Here is a 20,062-nt window from a genome sequence, read left to right as displayed (position 1 = left end):
CAATGGACAGATCATCCAAAGATAAAATCAACAAGGAAAGAGTAACTTTGAATGACACACAAGATCACATGGATTTAACAGATATATCCAGACTATTCCACCCTAAAATGGTAGAACACACATTCTTTTCAAGTGCACAAGGAACACTCTCCAGAATAGATCACATACTAGATCACAAAAGAAGTCTCAACAAATTCAGAAAGATCAGTCATACATATTTTCTGACTACAATGTTATGAAACCAGAAATCACTGTAAGAAAAAATATGGAAAGAGCACAAATACATGGAGATTAAATAACATGCTACTAAACAATTAATAGGTTAACCAAGAAATTAAAGGAAAAAATAAACTTACATGGAAGTAAATGAAAATGAAAATATACAGGTCCAAAATATTTGAGATGTAGCAAAAGTGGTTCTAAGAGGAAAGTTTATAGCAATATAGACTACCTCAAGAAACAAGGAAAATCTCAATTAACAAGCTAAACTTACACCTCACAGAGCTAGGAAAAAAACAAAACAAAACAAAACCAGCAAAAGGAAGGAAATAAAGATTAGAGCAGATATAAATGATACAGAAACTAAAATAATAATAATGATAATAATAATAATAATAGAACAGATCAATAAAACCAGGAGCTTGTTCTTTGAAAAGATCAACAAAACTGATAAACCTCTAGCCAGACTTGAAGGAAGGAAGGAAGGAAGGAAGGAAGGAAGGAAGGAAAGAAGGGCTCAAAATCACAAATGAGAGAGAAATAACAGCCAACATTGATGTGGGAAACAGAGACAGAAGAAAATCATTAAAATTCCTTACCTACTGAAAAGCCCTTGAAACAGAGTGGCTCTCCCCTGGGGACTCAACTGCCCTCACCTTGAGGTTTTGCTAAGGACAATCCTAGCCTGACCGACCCCCTACTCCAACAGGTCCAACCAGGATCCTGTAAGTCTACTTTAACAATTCCTTTAGGAAACTTTATCTCTAAACGGCCAAGATAGTGTTGACAATCATTCCCAAGCATATGGCCCAATGATATACATCTAAAGGGTCTCAGGAGAAGGTTTTATTACTGGTAATGAATAACCTTTTCCCCAGACAATAGTTAGCCCCTCAAGGTCCTAGAAACCTTGCTTCCAAAATTCTTTAGAGACACATCATCCATAATCCCCTTTGTCCTCACCCACCACTGAGTCCACCCCTACTTTGCCTTTAAAAACTCTGACTGTAATCTGGTTCCGGGTCCAAGTCCCTACCCCGCTGTGCTGTGTTGGGTATACTTGGGCCCAAGCTTAAGCTTGTTAAATAAACCCTCATGTGATTGCATCGGTGTTGGCTCCTTGGTGATCTCTTGGACGTGAAAACTTGTGCATAACAAACATCACAGAAATACAAACAATTGTAAGAGAATATTATGAAAAATTATAGGTGGATGATTGGACAACCTAAAAGAAATGGGTAAATTCCTGGGAACATATAACCAACCAAAACTTCCCAAAGCAGAAATAAAAAATTTGAACAGACCGATTACCAGTAATGAAATTGAATCAGTAATCAAAAAAATCCCAACAAACAGAAGTCCAGGACAGATGGTTTCACAGGTGACTTCTACCAAGCATTTAAAGAAGAATTAATATCTATCATTCTCAAACTATTCCAAAAAATAGAAGGGTAAGAGAAACTTCCAAATTCATTCTATGAGCCCAACATTGCTCTGATACCAAAACTAGGTAAAGATACCACCAAAGGAGAGAGGGAGAGAGAACTACATGCCAGTATCTCTGATGAACATAGATGCAAAAATCCTCAACAAAATATTTGCAAATGCAGCGTTGGTGGTATAGTGGTGAGCATAGCTGCCTTCCAACAATACATTTTAAAAATTACCACAATGAAGTGGGATTTATCTCCAAGATGCAAGGTAGTTTAATATTTGCAAACCAATCAACATGATGTATCACATTAACAAGAGAAAGAAGAGGCTATGATTATTTCAATAGATGAGAAAAAGCATTTGATAAAACATAACATCCTTTCATGATAAAAGCTCTCAACAAAGTAGGTTGTGAAGGGAACATACCTTAACATAATAAAGGTATGTATGAAAAACCCACAGCAAACATCATACTCAATGGGGAAAAACTGAGAGCTTTTCCCCTAAGATCAGGAACAAGACAAGGACGTCCGCTCTCTTCACTTTTATTCAACATAGTATTGGAAGTCTTAGCCAGAGTGAACAAACAACAAAAATAAAGAAAAGATATCAATTGGTAAGGAAGAAGTAAAACTTCCACTATTTACAGATGACAGGATGCTATGCATAGAAACTCTGAAGACTCCACCAAAAAACTACTAGAACCAACAGTTTAGTAAAGTTGCTGGACACAAAACTGATGCACAGAAGTATGTTGCATTTCTATACACTAATACTGAAGCAGCAGAAAGAGAAATTAAGGAATCAGTCCAATTTACAATTGCAACAATAATAATAAAATACTTAGGAATAAACTTAACCAAAGAAGTGAAAGACCTATAATCTGAAAACTATAAAACACTGAGGAAAGAAATTGAAGATGACACAAACAAATGGAAAGACATTCCATACTCATGGATTGGAAGAACAAATATTGTTAAAAATGTCTATATTACCCAAAGCAATCTACAGATTTAACGCAATCGCTATCAAAACACCAACACTATTTTTCTCAGAACTAAAACAAACAATCCTAAAATTTGTATGAAAATTTGTATGAAAACACAAAAGACCCTGAAAAACCAAAGCAATCTTGAAAAAGAAAAACAAAGCTAGAGTTACCACAATTCCAGACCTCAAGTTATATTACAAATCTGTAGTAATCAAAATAGTATGGTACTGACACAAAAATAGACAGATGGATCAATAGAACAGAAAAGAAATTCCAGAAATAAACTCACAATTATATGGTCAAATGATCTTCAACAAATCAGGAAAGAATATCCAGTGGGAAAAAGATAGACTCTTCATCAAATGGTGCTGGGAAAACTGGACAGCTACGTCCAGAATGAAACTGGACCACTTTCTTACACTATACACAAAAATAAATTCATAATGGATTAAAGAGCTAGATATGAGACCTGAAACGAGAAAAATCCTAGAAAAGAGCACATGCAATCATTTCTCTGACATTGACCATAGCAGTATTTTTCTAGATATGTTTCCCAAGGCAAGGGAAACAAAAGCAAAAATACACTATTGAGGCTACATCAAAAGAAAAACCTCTGTACAGCAAAGGAAACAATTAGCAAAACTAACCAACAACATATTGAATGGGAGAAGATATTTACAAATGACATAACTGAAAAAGGGTTAGTATCCAAAATATATAAAGAACTTAAAAACTCAACACTCAGAAACCAAATCATCCAACTAAAAAGTGGGCAGAAGACATGGACAGACATTTCTCCAAAGAAGACATACAGATGGCTGACAGACACATGAAAAGATGTTCATCATCACTGACGATCAGGAAAACAAAAATCAAAACTATAATTACCTCTTGTCTGTCAAAACAGCTAAAATTGAAAACACAAGAAATTAAGTGTTAGTGAGGATGTGGAGAAAAAAGAACCCTCGTGCGAATTGGTGGAACTAGAAACTGGTTGGGAATGTAAACTGGTGCAGCCACTCTAGAAAACCATATGGAGGCTATTCAAAAAGCTAAAAATAGAACTACTCTATGATCCAGTAATTGCACTATAAGGTGTTTACACCCAAAATACATAAACAGTAATTCAAAAAGATACAGGCACCCTGGTGTTTATTGCAGCATTATTTACAAAAGTCAAATTATGGAAGCAGCCCAAGTCCACTGATAGATGAACAGACAAAGAAGATGTGGAGTGTGGGGGTATGTGTGTGGATGTATATATACTATTTGTAATGGAATATTATTCAGTCAAAAAAAAGAATGAAATCTTGCCACTTGTGACAATATGGATGAAGGTAGAATATAATGCCAAGCAAAATAAGTCAGTCAGAGAAAGACAAATACCATATGACCCCACTCATGTGCAATTTAAGAATCAAAAAAAAAAAAAAAAAAAAAAGAGCAACAGAAAAGAATAAAAAAAAAGAAAAGATTATGCTGAAAAAATTAAAAAAATTAAAAAAAAAAAAGAAAAGAATAAACAAAAATCAGAATCTCAACTATAGAGAACAAACTGGTGGTTACTGGTGGGAGGTGGGTAGGGGGAATGGATAAAATAGGTGATGGGGATTAAAGAGTACACTTCTCATGATGCGCACTGAATAATATATAGAATTGTTGAACCATTATATTGTACGCTGAAATTAACAACACTGTTTGTTAAGTATACTGCCCCTTGTCCCTGCCTGCCTTTCTTCTGACAATCCTTCATTAATGTCAGCAAAAAAGACCATCAGCATGTTGATATTAACCTAACAGGCAGACAGATATATGACCAAAGTCCTGATTGGCATGACTCAGCACACCTTGATTGCTTAAGATAGTTCTGCAAAAGAGCTCATAAAAACCCCTAAACTTAGAAACTCTGAGGGCAACCCTCTGAGGTCCCCTCTTTCTCTGGGAACTTTGTACTACTGCTCAATAAACTTCTCTTTGCTGCTCATCAATCTTAGTCTGGTCTACCTCTTCATTCTTCAAAGTGAGATGACCAAGAACCACGAGCACTTAAGGCAGAGAAATCCTGCCAACACAAGGGCCTACATCATCCGGCTCTGGCTATCTCTCAGACCTATCTTCCAGGATTTATTTCCATCAGTTTATCCTTAAAGACTCTCAAGCAGCCGCCTGCCTCAAGGCTTTTGGATTGACTGGGTTATTTTTGCTGTTCTTCAACCCTTTCCTCATCAGGATTGCAAAAATGGTTATTTTAAATTCTAACATGCTTTCCTCATTTCCTAGCTTTTTCTATAGAGAGAAAATACCTTTCATCAGCTATTTGGTTGTCCTGAGCTTAAGTTCTATTAAAAAAAAGCAAGATAATTTTATAAGAAAACTTTTTTCCTTCCCCTTATTTTTCTTCTATTTATCATTTTTCAAAATAATGATATTGTAGTATAATAAAAATATATATTTTGTCTTTATTCTAGCTTCTGACACAGAGCTCCTAAAACCCTTGGAATTTCCTGAGTTCCACAAGTGTCTTTTGTTATTCATAACAATCCCCTCTGGCCACATCTGAGTTTATGCTAATGAGGTGACTCAGTGTGGTACCCATAGATAGCTTCAGGATGAGGGCTAGTCACCAGAAAGGCAAACAAGGGGCTAGAGGGTGGGAATTTAGGCGGAGTGGGGGGAGGGGAGGGTGAGAGATTGAAATACACAAACTTTTGAACAAAGCGATTCCAAGAGCTTCCAGGTTGGTGAACACATTAATATGCCCGGAAGGTGGCACACCTGGAGAGGGCGCCGAAGTTCTAAGCCCCTACCTTCCATATCCTGCCCTATATGCTCTTTTCCTAGCTATTCCTGAGTTGTATTCTTTATAATAGACTGAGAAATCTGTTTTCCTGAGTTTATGAGCGTTCTAGTGCAGTATTAAGCCTGGGGGGGTGGGGGGTTGTGAGAACCCCTGAATTTGTAGTCAGTCAGACAGAAACATGAGCAGCCTGGACAACTCCTCTGTGGCTGTTGTCTCAAGTATACAGAGTGGAGTCTGACACTAACTCAGTGTTGAATATCCAGTGGGTGTGAGAGGATTTGATCATTTCAGAGATGTAATTCCTTAGCATCCTCTAAAGGTGACCAGAGAAGATTTGTCTGTATTGAGCATCATGATAACTCATGGATTTAGACATATTTGATGGGATTCAATCCACTGCAGTTATTATCCTTAATGAAGTCCATATCACATCACTCTTTGGCTAGAAGTCTTTCAGATCAGCTCCAGAATCCTTCTGACATGACCCTAATAATCTTTGGTACCCAGAAAGTAGCACTTTTAGTAGAGTTAAGTCATATTTTAACTGAAATCACAGGCATAGAATCAAAGGAAAGGATCATATTCTTTTGTCTGGTCCTTTATAAGATGGCCCCTTTGTTGATCAGAATAACAGAAGCACCTCAGTCTTCAACATTTTAACATACACTTTAACACTTTCAAAATGCTGGATTGAACATTTTTCATAGCAATTTGATTCAGCAAAAATTCTTAGAATGGGTCAACATCTATGCTCAATACATTTATTTATTCACATGTAAAGAAAATGGGACTTCTAGTTTAGAAGCCATGGGGACACTGGGTCAAAATCAGGAATAGAAACAGCACTAAGATTATTCTTTGGGATTCAATATTAACTATTATTAATAACATTTAACTTAATATTACTAATGGGACATTGTTATTACAGTTTATTAAGGTTAGATGATTCATATAACTGGATTAAACTTGGATTTTTTTGTTTTATTGGCAAACTTTTTTTTAAATCTAATTTAATTTTAAAGTTTTTTGGTTTTCTTTTTTTTTTTGACAGAGATCACAAATAGGCAGAGAGGCAGGCAGAGAGAGAGGGGGAAGCAGGCTCCCTGCTGAGCAGAGATCCCTATGCTGACTGGATCCCAGGACCCTGGGACCATGACCTGAGCCCAAGGCAGAGGCTTTAACCCACTGAGCCACCCAGGTGCCCCTAATCTAATTTTTAAAATGCTTTTTGAGTATAGTTGACACACAATGTTACATTAGTTTCAGATGTACGGTATAATGATTCAACATCTTTTTACATCATGCCACACTTACCACAAGTGTAACTACCATCTGTCACCATACAATGTTATTATAACATCACTGACTATATTCCTTATGCCGTGCCTTTTATTCACATGACCTATTCATTCCATTACAGGTAGCCTGTATCTCCAGTTCCCCTGCACTGATTTTGCCCATTCCTCTTCCCCGTGGCAACCATCAGTTTGTTCTCTGTATTTACTTGTCTGATTCTGCTTTTTGTTTATTCATTTTTTTGTTTTTTATTTCTTTTAGGCTCCACATGTGGGTGAAATCATATGATATTTGTCTTTCTCAATAACTGGATTAAATTTGAAGGAACTATTGCACTTGACTAAAGTAATATAAACTGTGAATGTTTATGGCAAGGTTTTAAGTTTCCTTTAAGAAGTGTTTTTGGGAGGGGTGCCTGGGTGGCTCAGTAGTTTAAGCCTCTGCCTTCAGCTCAGGTCATGGTCTCGGGGTCCTGAGATCAGGCCCCACATCAGGCTCCCTACTCAGCGGGGGGCCTGCTTCCCCCCTCTCTCTCTGCCTGCCTCTCTACCTACTTGTGATCTCTCTCTCTTTCTCTCTCTCTGTCAAATAAATAAATAAAATCTTAAAAAAAAAAAAAAGAAGTGTTTTTGGAAAGAAACTATCTTGACTACAAATAGATTGCCTGGCCTAGAATTATAAGTATATGGTAGGCTAAAGATATAGACTCTGCATTGATTACTCAGGTTTAAAGATCTACTGCATATCTAATCATGTGTTTAATTAATAGTAATAAAAATATTCATCACCCTGCAAATAAAGTTCATTAAACAGATAAATATGATAAACTGTGAACCCAGATGGCATTTTGCCAGCAAGAAAAAAAAAGCTATTCTCTCTGGTATATAAGAAATGGAATTAAACTTTCTTCTCTTTCTCCTTCTCCTTTTGTAACAACTTATTTACGCAAAAACACTCTCCAACAAATGATTTGAAGGGAGAGAATGTGAAACTTAATCAATCTCAAAACAGCCTATTCCCAAAGTTTTTATAAAATCCCTAGTGTAGTTGCTTTTATTTTTTTATTCCTTTATTTTAGTCAAGTGTATTTTATACACAGTGAAATGCTCTGATTTTAAGTGTTATCGTTTGATGAGTTTTGACAAATGAATATACCATACATCATACTCTTGTCAATATATAAAATATTGACATCACCCTAGTAAGTTTCTAAAGGGCCCTCCTCTGTCACCCTCCATGCCCACAAGAAAATACTATTGTGATCTTTTCCATTATAGGTTTGTTTTCCATGTTCTGGATGTTCATATACAATGTATTCTCATGCATTTTGTTTGCTTCTTTCCTTCAGCCCAATGTTTCTGAGACTCATTCATGTTGCTACATGTCAGTATTTAGCTCCTTTTTACTGCTGAGTAAGATTGTATGGATAAACTAAAAACCTATTGTTAGAAACAGGTTCATTATAGTTTTTGACTTTATTTGTAAATAATGCTGCTATGAAATTCCAGTTAAGTCTCTTCAGATACTACTTCCTTTTTCTTGGGTAAATACTTAGGAATATAATTTCTGAGTCATAGGGTAGGTTATGTTCAACTTTATAAGAAACTGCCAAACTATATCCTCGGTCCTTGTACCACTTTATACTCCCTCTAGCAGTGTGTACGGGTTGCAGACGCTCTAACTCCTTGCCAACATTTAGTGTTTATAGTCTTTTTAATTTTAGCCATTCTGGTGGGTGTGGAGTGGTAATTAATTGTGACCGTATTTGCATTTCCCTTGTGACTAATAATGTCAAGCAGTTTATTGACCATTTTGGAATTCATTTCTTGTAATTTTTCTTAGAAGTTCACTATTTCTACCATTAGTCTCCTGATTTCAGTTAATGAGCCCAATAGTTTTTATTTTGAATCATGTTAGTGTTACTAATGTTGAAAAAAATTGCTATGTAGCCACTAAAATTTTGTGTGGCACTTCATTCTGTTATTTAACAATTTAACAACATAGTTCCCAAATGCTAGAGATCAGTTTCACTCTTAATGCAGTTAATCTTTATATGTTATTATCAGTATCCACAGAATAAGCTGGAATGTTGGAATAGACATGTTTTGTTACTATTGCTAAATGAATTCCTAAAGTCTTTAAATTCTGTTAGGTTACCCCAACCCCACCCTTCCTCCTTTAGGTTGTGTTTTATAAATTAATTATTCGCTATTGTGCGAGACAACATGGTGTTAGGAAGAGAGTAAGACAGATTCACTTCTGAATATAACTCTACCAGTTATAAATTGTGTTACCTTGGTTAAGTACTAAGCTCGCTATGGATGTTTTCTTCTGTGCAAAGTAAAGTACTAATTTGAATAGTACTTTTAATTGAAATGAACCTGAATGAGATGCCAGACATAAAATAATTGTCAGAGATTAGAAGCTTAAGAAGTACTAGCTCTCCTTCTCTTATGATACCTGTGCCTTGTTACTAATGTGAATTCAGCTTTTTGGTTCAGTTTTACATTTATTGAGTCCCCAACACATGCTGGGCACTGGGCTAGACACAAATGCAAAAATGAGTAAATTCTGGACCCTGCATTTAAACAATGAAGGTTTTATTAAGACCAACACATAGTGAGAACTCATTTTGTCTGAAAAGAGATGAGAACTACCAAGATCAGTTTACATTTCCTGTCTTTTATGAAAAATACCAATTTTATTGTAAAAGCAAAACAAAATAAAATGATTAGTTTTTGCATCAGTCTAGAATATTTTAGCAAAATAACCTTTATTCCCATGAATTTTAAAATAGCCTTATAAATAAAACCTATTTATATACTGTCTTAAGGTATTTTCATTCATAAGAATCATAAGACTCTTTTTGTTTTATTTGCCAAATAAGAAGTGTGGTATTTTTAGCTAGTCACATTTCTAATTTGCCTAGTTGCTTCATAAGTAGCTCCTTCAAGAAAAGAAAAATAACATTTTCTTAAGTGTCAACCATATTATACCAGATGTTTTATGTGCTTTAAATCATTTAACTTATATAAGGTACCTTTTGGTTCTAATGACTTTTATAAAGCCCATTAATCCAAATACGTTTGTATAGAAATTCCATTATGTGTTGCATTTCCTATTTCAGTTAAACCTTTCTAAACTGCAATTGCCTTTGGCTCAGGTCATCATCCCAGGGTCCTGGGATCAAGTCCCACATCAGGCTCTCTGCTCATCAGAGAGCTTGCTTCTCCCTCTCCCTCTGCCTGCCACTATGCCTACTTGTGATCTCTCTCTCTTCTCTCCTTCTCAAATAAATAAATAAATAAAGTCTTTAAAAAAAAAGGCAACAAAACTTGAGATTCAAATTTTTATCTATCCTAGATCATTTTACCAAAAACACATTCATACCAGTCAATACTAAAAAATACACTGTTTTTAATCTTGAGAAAATAATAATTTTTTAATGCAGAGTTTTTCATTTTCTCAAATATGTTTCTTCTCTAAATACACACATTTTATTTTTTTATTTTTTAAGATTTTATTTATTTTTTCAAGAAAGAAAAAGTAAGAGCATAAGCAGAGGGGCAGAGGGAGAAGTAGAGCAGACTCCCCACAGAGCAGGGAGCCTGATGCGAGGCTTGATCCAAGGACCCTGAGATCATGACCCGAGCTGAAGGCAGATGCTTAACTGATTGAGCCACTCAGGCACCTCTAAATATACACAGTTTAAAACTTTAATTAAATCAAATACTTTTCACTATCTCTATCTTTATTTCCTTCCCTTATTCTCCATATTACTCATTTGTTTGTTTTGAGTACCTGATTATTACTGACTGAGATAGGGAAAGGTGGGGGGGTGGAGAATAAAGCCATGTGGAAATTCCCCTCACAAGTTCTCTCTCTTCCTTCATATTTGTATGGATGAGGTGGTGAGTAGGACTATAAGCTCCCTGGAACTTCAGCCCCATGAAGGAATGTGAGCTGGGCCCTTGTAGCTACTTGAAACTTTTACTAGTCTAAATATCTTCGAAGTCCCCAAATAAAGCTTAAAGGGCTAGGAAATCACAAATTTAAAAACAAACTTCTCATTTATTTAGAAGTTGTCTGTCTTAGAGCCTGGGTAGCTCAGTCAGTTAAGTGTCTGCCTTTGGCTCAGGTCATGACCTAGGGATCTAAGTATCAAGCTCCAGAGTGGGCTCTCTGCTCAGAAGGGAGTATGCTTCTCCCTCTCCCTCTCTAATTATTCTCTTGCTCTCTCTCTCTCTCAAATAAATAAATAAAATATTAAAAAAAAATAAGTTCTCTGTCTTTTCTCTCATTGTTACACATCTAGTTGACAGAATTACAACAACAGCAAGAAAAAACAACTTGTTCTGTACAAGGAAACTGCCATAAGACTAATAGCAAATTTTTCAGCAGAAGCTTTGCAGACCAGAAGAAAGAGGCATAATATATCCAAACTTCTCAAAGGGGAAAAAAAAACAACCAAGAATACTCTGCTGGTAAGATTATCATTCAGGATTGAAGGAGAGATAGTTTTACAGACAAACAAAAGCTAAAGGAGTTCATCACTACTAAACTGGCCTTATAAAAAATGTTAAAAGGACTTCTTTAAGCTGAAAAGAAAGAGAATTAATTGATAACAAGAAAACAAATGAAAGTATAAATCTCACTGGTAAATATATAGAAAGGTAGTGGATTATAAAACTTCTATGCAGGTTAAAAGACAAAAGTAATAAAAATAACTATAATAGTGAGTTAAGGGACACATGATATAAAATGTGACATCAAAAATAAGATGTAGGGGGGAGTAAAAATGTAGACTTTTAGAATTTGACCAAATTTCAGTTGCTATCAACTTCAAATAGACTGTTTTATATATGAACATGTATATGATATTACATGTGAGCCTTATGTTAAGCAAAAAGCAAAATCCGATATAGATATACAAAAGACAGTAAGAATGGAATCTAAGCACAATACTAAATAAAGTCATAAAAACACAAGGGAAGAGAGCAAGAGAAGAAGAAAGGAACAGAGAGGAGCTACAAAAACAGTCAGAAAACAATTAACAACAGGCAACACGTACATACCTATCAGTAATTACTTTAAATGTAAATGGACTAAATACTCTAATCAAAAAACACAGAATAGCTAAATGGACAAATAAACAAGACCTATCTATATGCTGCCTACAAGAGACTCACTTCAGATATAAAAAACCCAAAATCTAGAGGCAAAGGGATGGAAAAAATTGTTCCATGCAGATGGAAACCAGAAGAAGGCTGGGGGAGCTGTACTTACATCAGACAAAATAGACTAAAACAAAGACTATAATAAAAAACAAAGATGGGCATTACATAACGATTAAGGGGTCAATCCAACAAAAGGATATATATTTGTAAATCTTTATGTACCCAACATAGGAGCATTCATATATATCCATTTACATCAATGGATAGATCATCCATATGAAAAATCAATATGGAAACACTGGCCTTGCCTTCAGTGACACATTAGACCATATAGACTAAACAGATATAAACAAAACAGTCTATCCAAAAGCAGCAGGACATATATTTTTCTCAGTGCACATGGAAAAGTCTCTAGCATAGATCATATATGTTAGGTCACTAATCAGGTCTCAATAAGTTTAAGACTGAAATAATACCAAGTATCTTTTCTGATCACAGTGATATGAAACTAAAAATCAATTAGAAGATGAAAACTGAAAAAAAAAAACAAGTATATGGAGATTAAACAATGTGCTACTGAATAACCAATGTGTCAATGAAGAAATCAAAAGAGAAATTAAAAAAATACCATAAAAATGGAAATACAACTTACCAAAATCTTTGGATGTAGCAAAATCGGTTCTAAGAGGAAAGTTTATAGTGATAAAAGCTTACCCCAAAAAGCAAGAAAAATCTCAAACAATCTAACTATATACTTCAAGGAACTAAGAAAAAAAAAAAAAAGACCAATGAACTAAGAGCTGGTTCTTTGAAAAGATAAACAAAATTGACAAAACTTTAGATAGACTCAAACAACAGAGGATTCAAATAAATAAAATAAAAAGATTTACAACGGATACCACAGAAATACAAAGGATTATAAAGACTACTATGAACAATTATATACAAAGAAGTTGGCCAGCCAAGAAGAAATGGATAAATTCCTAGAAACATACAATTTTTTAAGACAGAATAATGAAGAAATAAAAATTTGAGTAGGGTGATTACTAGTAAGGAGATTAAAGTGGTAATCAAAAACCTCCCAACAAACAAGATTCTAGGTCTTACACCTTCCTTGGTGAATTCTACCAAATATTTAAAGAAGAGCTAATGCCAATGCTTCTCAAACTCTTCCAAAAAACAGAAGATGAGAGAATGCTTCCTAACTCATTTTACAAGGATACCACAAAAAAAGAAAACTACAGACTGATATCCCTGATAAACACAGATGCAAAATCCTCAACAAAATAGTAGTGAACTAAATTCAACAATAGATTAAGAGGATCATCAAGTGATATTTATTCCAAGGATACAAGGATGGTTCAACATCTACAAATCAATCAAAATGATAACCACATTAACAAAATGAAGGATAAAAATTATCTCAATAGATACAGAGAAAGCATTTGACAAATGGATTCAAAATCCATTTATGATAAAACCTCTCAACAAAGTGGATATAGAGGGGATGTACCTTATATAGAGGACATATAAGACAAGCCCACAGCTAACATCATACTAAATGGTAAAAAGCTAAAAGCCTTTTCTTTAAGATCAGGAACAAGGTAAGGATGCTCACTCCTACTACTTTTATTCAACAGAGTATTAGAAGTCCTAGCCATTGTAATTAGGCAAGAAAAAGAAAGAAAATACATCCAAATTGGAAGGGAAGAAGTAAAACTGTCATTATTTGAAGATGACATGATAGAATTAATAAATTCAGTAAAGTTACAGGGTAAAAAATCAACATACAAAAATCTATTGCATTTCTATAAACTAACAACTATCAGAGAAATTTTAAAAATCCCATTTATAATTGCATCAAAAAGAAGGAAATCTAGGAATAAATTTAACCAAGAAGGTAAAAAACTTGTATGCTGAAAACTGTAAGACATTAACAAAAGAAACTGAAGACACAAATAATTGTAAGATATTCTATGCTAATGGAGTAGAAGAATTAGTATTAAAATATCCATATTACCCAAAGCAATTTATAGACTCAATGCAATCTCTATCAAAACTCTAATGGCACATTTCACAAAGATAGAAAAAATAATCCTCCAATGTGTATGGAACCACAAAAGACCATGAATAGCCAAAGCAATCTTGAGAAGAACAACAAAGCTGGAGGCTTCATGCTCCCTGATTTCAAACTATATTACAAAGCTATAAAAATGAAAACAATATGGTACTGACATAAAAAGACTCACACAGATCAATGGAACAGAATAAAGAGCCCAGAAATAAACCCATATATATGGCCAATTAACTTACAACAAAAGAGGCAAGAATATACAACAGGGAAAGGACAGTTTCTTTAATAAATGGTGTTGGGAAAACTGGATGTTATATGCAAAAGAATGAAATTAGACTATTATACTATACATAAAAATAAGCTCAAAATGAGTTAAAGACTTTAAGACCTGAAACCATAAAACTTCTAGTACAAAACATAGCCAGTAAGCTTCTTGACATCATTCTTGGCAATGATTTTTTTTTAGATCTTACTCCAAAAGTAAAGGCAACAAAAGCAAAAATAAACAAGTGGTAATACAGCAAACTGAAAAGCTTCAGAAAAGAAAATTATCATAAAAGTGAAAAGGCATTACCGAATTGGAGAAAATATTTGCAAACTATGTATCCAAACTCATACAAGTCAACATCAAAACAAAACAACTGATTAAGAAATAGGCAGAGGGTCTGAATAGGCACTTTTTCCAAGAAATACAAATGGCAAACATGAAAAAGTGCTCAATATCACGAGTCATCAGAGAAATGCAAATCAAGACCACAATGACTTGTCACTTCACACCTGCTGGAATGGTTATTATCAAAAAGACAAGAAATAACTAGTGTTGGTGAAGACTGGTAAAGGTGTGGAGAACAGGGAACCCACATGTACTGCTGGAAGAAACGTAAATTGGTACAACCACAAATGGAAAACAGTATGGAGTTTCGTCAAAAAATTAAAAATAACTTTTAGTTATAAGATAAATAAGTTAAGGAGATGAAAAATACAGCATAGGGAATATAGCCAATCATGTAAAATAGAAAGAGAATAGAACTAATGATCCAACAATTCTAATTCTGGGTATTTTATCACAAAAAGACAAAAACACTAATTTATCAAGATATATGCACCCTTGTGTTTACTGCATCATTATTTACAACAGCCAAGATATGAAAAGAACCTAAGCGTCCATCAATGATTGAAAGGAAAAAGAAGATGTGGTGTAAACACACGTGCACACACACACACACACACACACACACAATGCATACATAATGGACTACTACTCAGCCATGAAAAAATGAAATCTTGCCATTTGTGACAACATGGATGGACCTTAAGGGTATTAGGCTAAGTAAAATAAGCCAGACAGAGAAATACAAATATTGCATGATCTCACTTATATGTGGAATCTAAAAAACAAAACAGATGAACAAATAAAACAAAATTTATGTATTCAGAGAACAGAGTAGTGGTTGCAGGGGCAGAGGGGGAGTACACACTTCTAGTTGTGAAATAAATAGGGGATATGATGTGTGGCATGGTGATCACAGTTAATAGTACTGCTTACATATTTGAAGGTTGTCAGAAGAATGGATCATGAACATTTTCATCACAAGAAAAAAATTTTTTTGTAACTTTTAACGGTGATGGATGGTAGCTGGACTTACAGTGGTGATCATTTGCAGTATGTACAAGTGTCAAATCATTATGTTATATACTTGAAACTAGTCTAATATTTATGTCAACTATATCTCGATTAAAAAAAATTAAGGGCCTTCTTTAATAATGTCAGGAAAATAATGTGATACTCACTAGTCTTCACTCACCTTTGGACCTGGTAATCCAGGTAACCCAGGATTTCCATGTGGCCCTGGTATACCCTGCAAATAGTAAAGAGGTCAGATCGCTCTTAGAACAGATCCAGATACAAATAATAGGCAATAAACAATGTTTATTGCAACATTCAAATATTCCACAGCATAATTTCATTAAAATGAATGGGACCTTTTCCCCCCCCCCCACAAAGTTCTTTATGTTTTCCTAGATGTTGGATATTTCACTCTTGGACAAGAGAGCTACACTAATTACAGAGGACTGTATTTTCCATCTTTTGATTCAAAATCCTGCCTTGAGATGCTTACCTCCCTTATTTTTCACCCCTATCTCCAGCCATATTGCATAGTGCTACTTCTAAAAGCTGTGCAGAGTAAGAAGCCTAAAAATAAGAAAGTGCAAATGTTTAATCTTCTGCTAACATGTGTTAACCCTTTCTGCACTTGGGTTTTTGTTTATGCCATTATGTATGCCTATAAGACTTAGTTCATTTCATTTTGCCCCCCTACAGCTGCCCGAATCATTCTTCAAGTGTCAGCTAAGATCCCACCTCATTTTTAAGTCCTAGCTACACTGTGATAAAGTGATTTCTCTTTCCTACTAACTTCCATATAAACTGCTGCCTGGAAAATTCATTTGCAATTAATTGTATATGCTTTAAGATATTTCTTACACTGTTTAATCTGTTCTTTAAGTATTTTATTGCTATTTTAATTATCTTATGACATGTGCCATTTAGTTCTAGGATTTTTTTGAAAAGGGACTGTTTTTCATATTACCAGTATAGCACTTGGAACATATTAGATACTCAATAAATATTTGTCAATAATTGCTTCTATTTACCAACTATGCATAGATAACTGTGCTAATGCTTTATATTTCCTATTACCTATTTACAGAAGAAGAAACTTAAGCTCATGGGACCAGCAAGCAGAGGAACTAAGATTCACCTCCAGAAAGCCTTTCAGGTGACCCTATATTCATCTGGGTTTGGTACCCACTCCTGGGCTCTTCAGCCATACTTCTAGGTTAACGTATCACATATAGTTAATAATTACTTATTTTTCGGCCTTTTCAATTCTGAATTGATAGAGCATTGTGTTTCAGAAAGGAGAGAGACATCAGGAATGGCAATACGGAGGTATATCTAGCAAAATCAAAACTAAGGAAAAAACATGAGATGTTATGACACATGCCATTTGTAACCTTCAAAAAGTAAATTTCAATAAAATAGGTGGAAAGATTATGGAGATTTACAAGTGAGTTTTTGGTGGAGATGTAGGGCAATGGCATAAACTATTATTTTACAAAGCTCAATAGCACAATGGTGAGCTAGGAGCATAACTTTAGGAAAAATTAATGTCAATGAAAGTTTGAGGTTTTTATTTAAGAATAATTTGTTAGTTGTTGCCAAATGAGACAAAATCTAGGGAGAAAAAAAATTAAAAGTTGCAAGTTTTAAGATAAGTAATGGAATGAGGATAAAATTAGGCACACAAATGGGATAATTGGTCTTGAGAAGAGGAATACTGTTCCTTCCTTAAAGAAAGGATTAGAAAAAATTTTAAAAAAGATAAAAATTAAAGAAGGAAACTGCTGCATCATGAGAATAGTTGGAGCCTCAGACATTGAAGGTCATGCTGTGGGGAACAGCCTCCATGGTGGAAAGGGAATGGAATTAGGGCAGAAAGAGATCCAGTTCCTCAGAAGAGTAGGACCCAAACAGAGAGTGAGGAGGATAGAAGTGGTGCACCAGCTACGGGAGGGGGAGTGGGCGCGTTCATGAGAGACTCTGAGGGGAACATGATAGGTCATCAAGTAGAGAGAAATAAACCAAATTCCAAACAAAACTACCACCAGTAGTGTTCATTTAAGGCCTCATACAGACAAGAGTTTGTTGTGAATATGGACGACTCACAGTAATAGTTCAGGATGATTTTTCATTATATTGTTTATATGACAGATAAAAATCAGGATAGAAAGAAAGTGGATTGTCCATGGCATACGCATTTGTCTTTGTAACAGTCGTAATTCCTTTTCTGGCTCTTAGAAGAATTCCTGTTAGTAAAAGTCCAGGTTGATTTTTTTCAGTTTCAAAAGAAATGAATTTTAACACAGCAGTAAATCTTTTTTGGACCTGTGTAATGTGAGAAACTACTGCTGATCCTTAAGGCAGCTTTTTCCTCAGGACGATTATTTTTCTAGTCCGTAGTTCCAGCATTTTCCACTATGTAATCCAGGAACGTACTATTTTAAGGCAGCCCACTCCTCTTCATTTCCCAAAGCAAATGAACCCCACCTTGAACTATCAACTACCGATGAGATCACTTTATAACAAAGAATAATGTTACAAGTAGCACTAGATGAGCCACTAATCTACAAATTTGATAATCCTTCTTGGGCATGTTCACAGAGAACGCTTTGGCTGGGTGTTTACTCTCAAATAAACAAGCTGCACATGTTCCCGAGTTTCTCTTGAATTGGCAAAGGTAGGGCTATGTTTGAAGATCCAGGCAGGTTTCCAAAGGAAGTACATACTGTACAATACTAGGAAGAACATATTGCAAAGTTACTAATTCTAACAGCAAGTGGGACATGGAGCCCATTTACTTACCCGTGGACCTCTCTTTCCTGAGGGACCTGGGATACCTGCTGGACCCGGTGGACCCTTGGAAAACAATTGCCGAGATGTTAGACACTGTAATAGACACATCTTTTCTCAAAAGTCTCATTAAGATTCCCATACTAGGGCTTTTTTTTCAGTCCCCAGTTCCCAGCTGATGATGATTTTAAAGTAACATGAATCCCCTCACCCTAATCAGCAGGGGTGAGAGTTGAAACTCAAGTGTCCTCTTTAATCTGGCCAGAAATGGCAGCAGGAAGTCTGTGACTTATGGTTACAGCCACTGTATCTGGTTTTTACAGGGACCATAACTAGTAGTTTTGTGGGTAATTTTTACCTAACTTTACTTTTACTACTGAAGGCGGAATTCAATTTAGGGTTTGGAGACCGACAAATACAGGTTTTTCCAAACACATTTCAAAAGACTTGCCCTGAAAAATTAAAGCACTGACCATATTATGTTCTTTTAAAAAACTTATAGCAAGAATCTGTGTAATTTGTTAAATTATTATAATGAGATCCTTCTAATATATTCAGTAATAAATCTGCCTTTCACCAAATACAGCATACCCGGAGGTCAGTAATAGACTTAAATAGTTTGCAAAACAAAGTAGGAAAGCAAAAATTGATCCATTTTAAAGTGTTGTGAGTTCTTTAAATATTACTTATAAAATATATCAAATAAGAAATAGGAAATTACTACTTTACTTCCTCATGTAATGCTTTCTATCATCTTTTTTACTTTAACAATCAACTGGGGCAGAATGAATGTTCATTTGGGATATGGTTAACACATGCATTCATTCATTCATCTTTCATTCACTTGTTACTGAGCACTCTGCTGACATGGAATTATTCTTCATGTCTTTAGGCCATATACATCTTCCATTTTAGAAATATTCATTCAACATAGCCTTCAAAATAGTATGAACATTGAAATTAAACATACCAAAGTTAAAGTACTAGCCTTCTCATTAACAAGTAGCATGACCCAATGAGCCTTATTTTTATCAGGCATTTTTTCTTATTTCTCATTCTTGATATTAACTACTCTTTGAACTTTTCTTCTTTTATTTATATCACAGTCATTTTGAAGTTTTATAATGTTCTTTATATGTTTCGAACTGTCCATTTTCCTTTAATTGTATTTTTTCCTCTCTTATCCCCTAACTTGATAAAAACCTTTCATGTATTTCCTAATACTGAGAGATAAGTCCTATTTCTATTCAACCTCAGACTGAGGGCATACTCCTTCCTAACCTGTTCAAATATTTTAAGAGCTATTATTATACTACTAGCATTCATCAAAAATTGACTTCCACTTATTTTTTTTTAATTGGAATTCTTTTCACAGTTCTGGTTCTGTTGTTATAATCAGAAATTAAAGGCTACTTATTTAAAGTCCCCCCCAAAATAAGAAAAATGAAAAATTAAATGCAAAATTAAAACAGAATGTCTAGTTTGGTTTATTGCCTTATCACACAACATTACAACAAAAGAAAACACGATTCCATTCACACTGAAAAGGAAACAACATTAGCTACTGGGGAAGAAAGAAAGTATTTTATGTCATGATTGAAATATTTACATTGTTTAATAAGCACTAAATAAAAATCAATTTTAGCTTTCTTCACAA

At 34.7% G+C, this 20,062-nt stretch overlaps 1 protein-coding gene across 4 annotated transcripts in view; it reads right to left on the bottom strand.

Moving 5' to 3' along the window:
- Window positions 1-20,062, bottom strand: part of COL24A1 (collagen type XXIV alpha 1 chain) — a 402,100-nt gene that overhangs the window by 345,092 nt on the left and 36,946 nt on the right. For all 4 annotated transcript variants that reach the window (XM_047727942.1, XM_047727945.1, XM_047727943.1 and 1 more), the window contains exons 5-6: window positions 18,418-18,471; window positions 15,797-15,850 (exon numbers count right to left, since the gene is read on the bottom strand). In XM_047727942.1, coding sequence (XP_047583898.1) covers window positions 15,797-15,850; window positions 18,418-18,471 — 108 coding nt within the window. The remainder of the gene's footprint in view (window positions 1-15,796; window positions 15,851-18,417; window positions 18,472-20,062) is intronic.

Source organism: Lutra lutra, chromosome 4 (genome assembly GCF_902655055.1).
Source record: "Lutra lutra chromosome 4, mLutLut1.2, whole genome shotgun sequence".
Classification (NCBI taxonomy): domain Eukaryota; kingdom Metazoa; phylum Chordata; class Mammalia; order Carnivora; family Mustelidae; genus Lutra; species Lutra lutra.
This window is presented reverse-complemented; position numbering and strand designations above follow the sequence as displayed.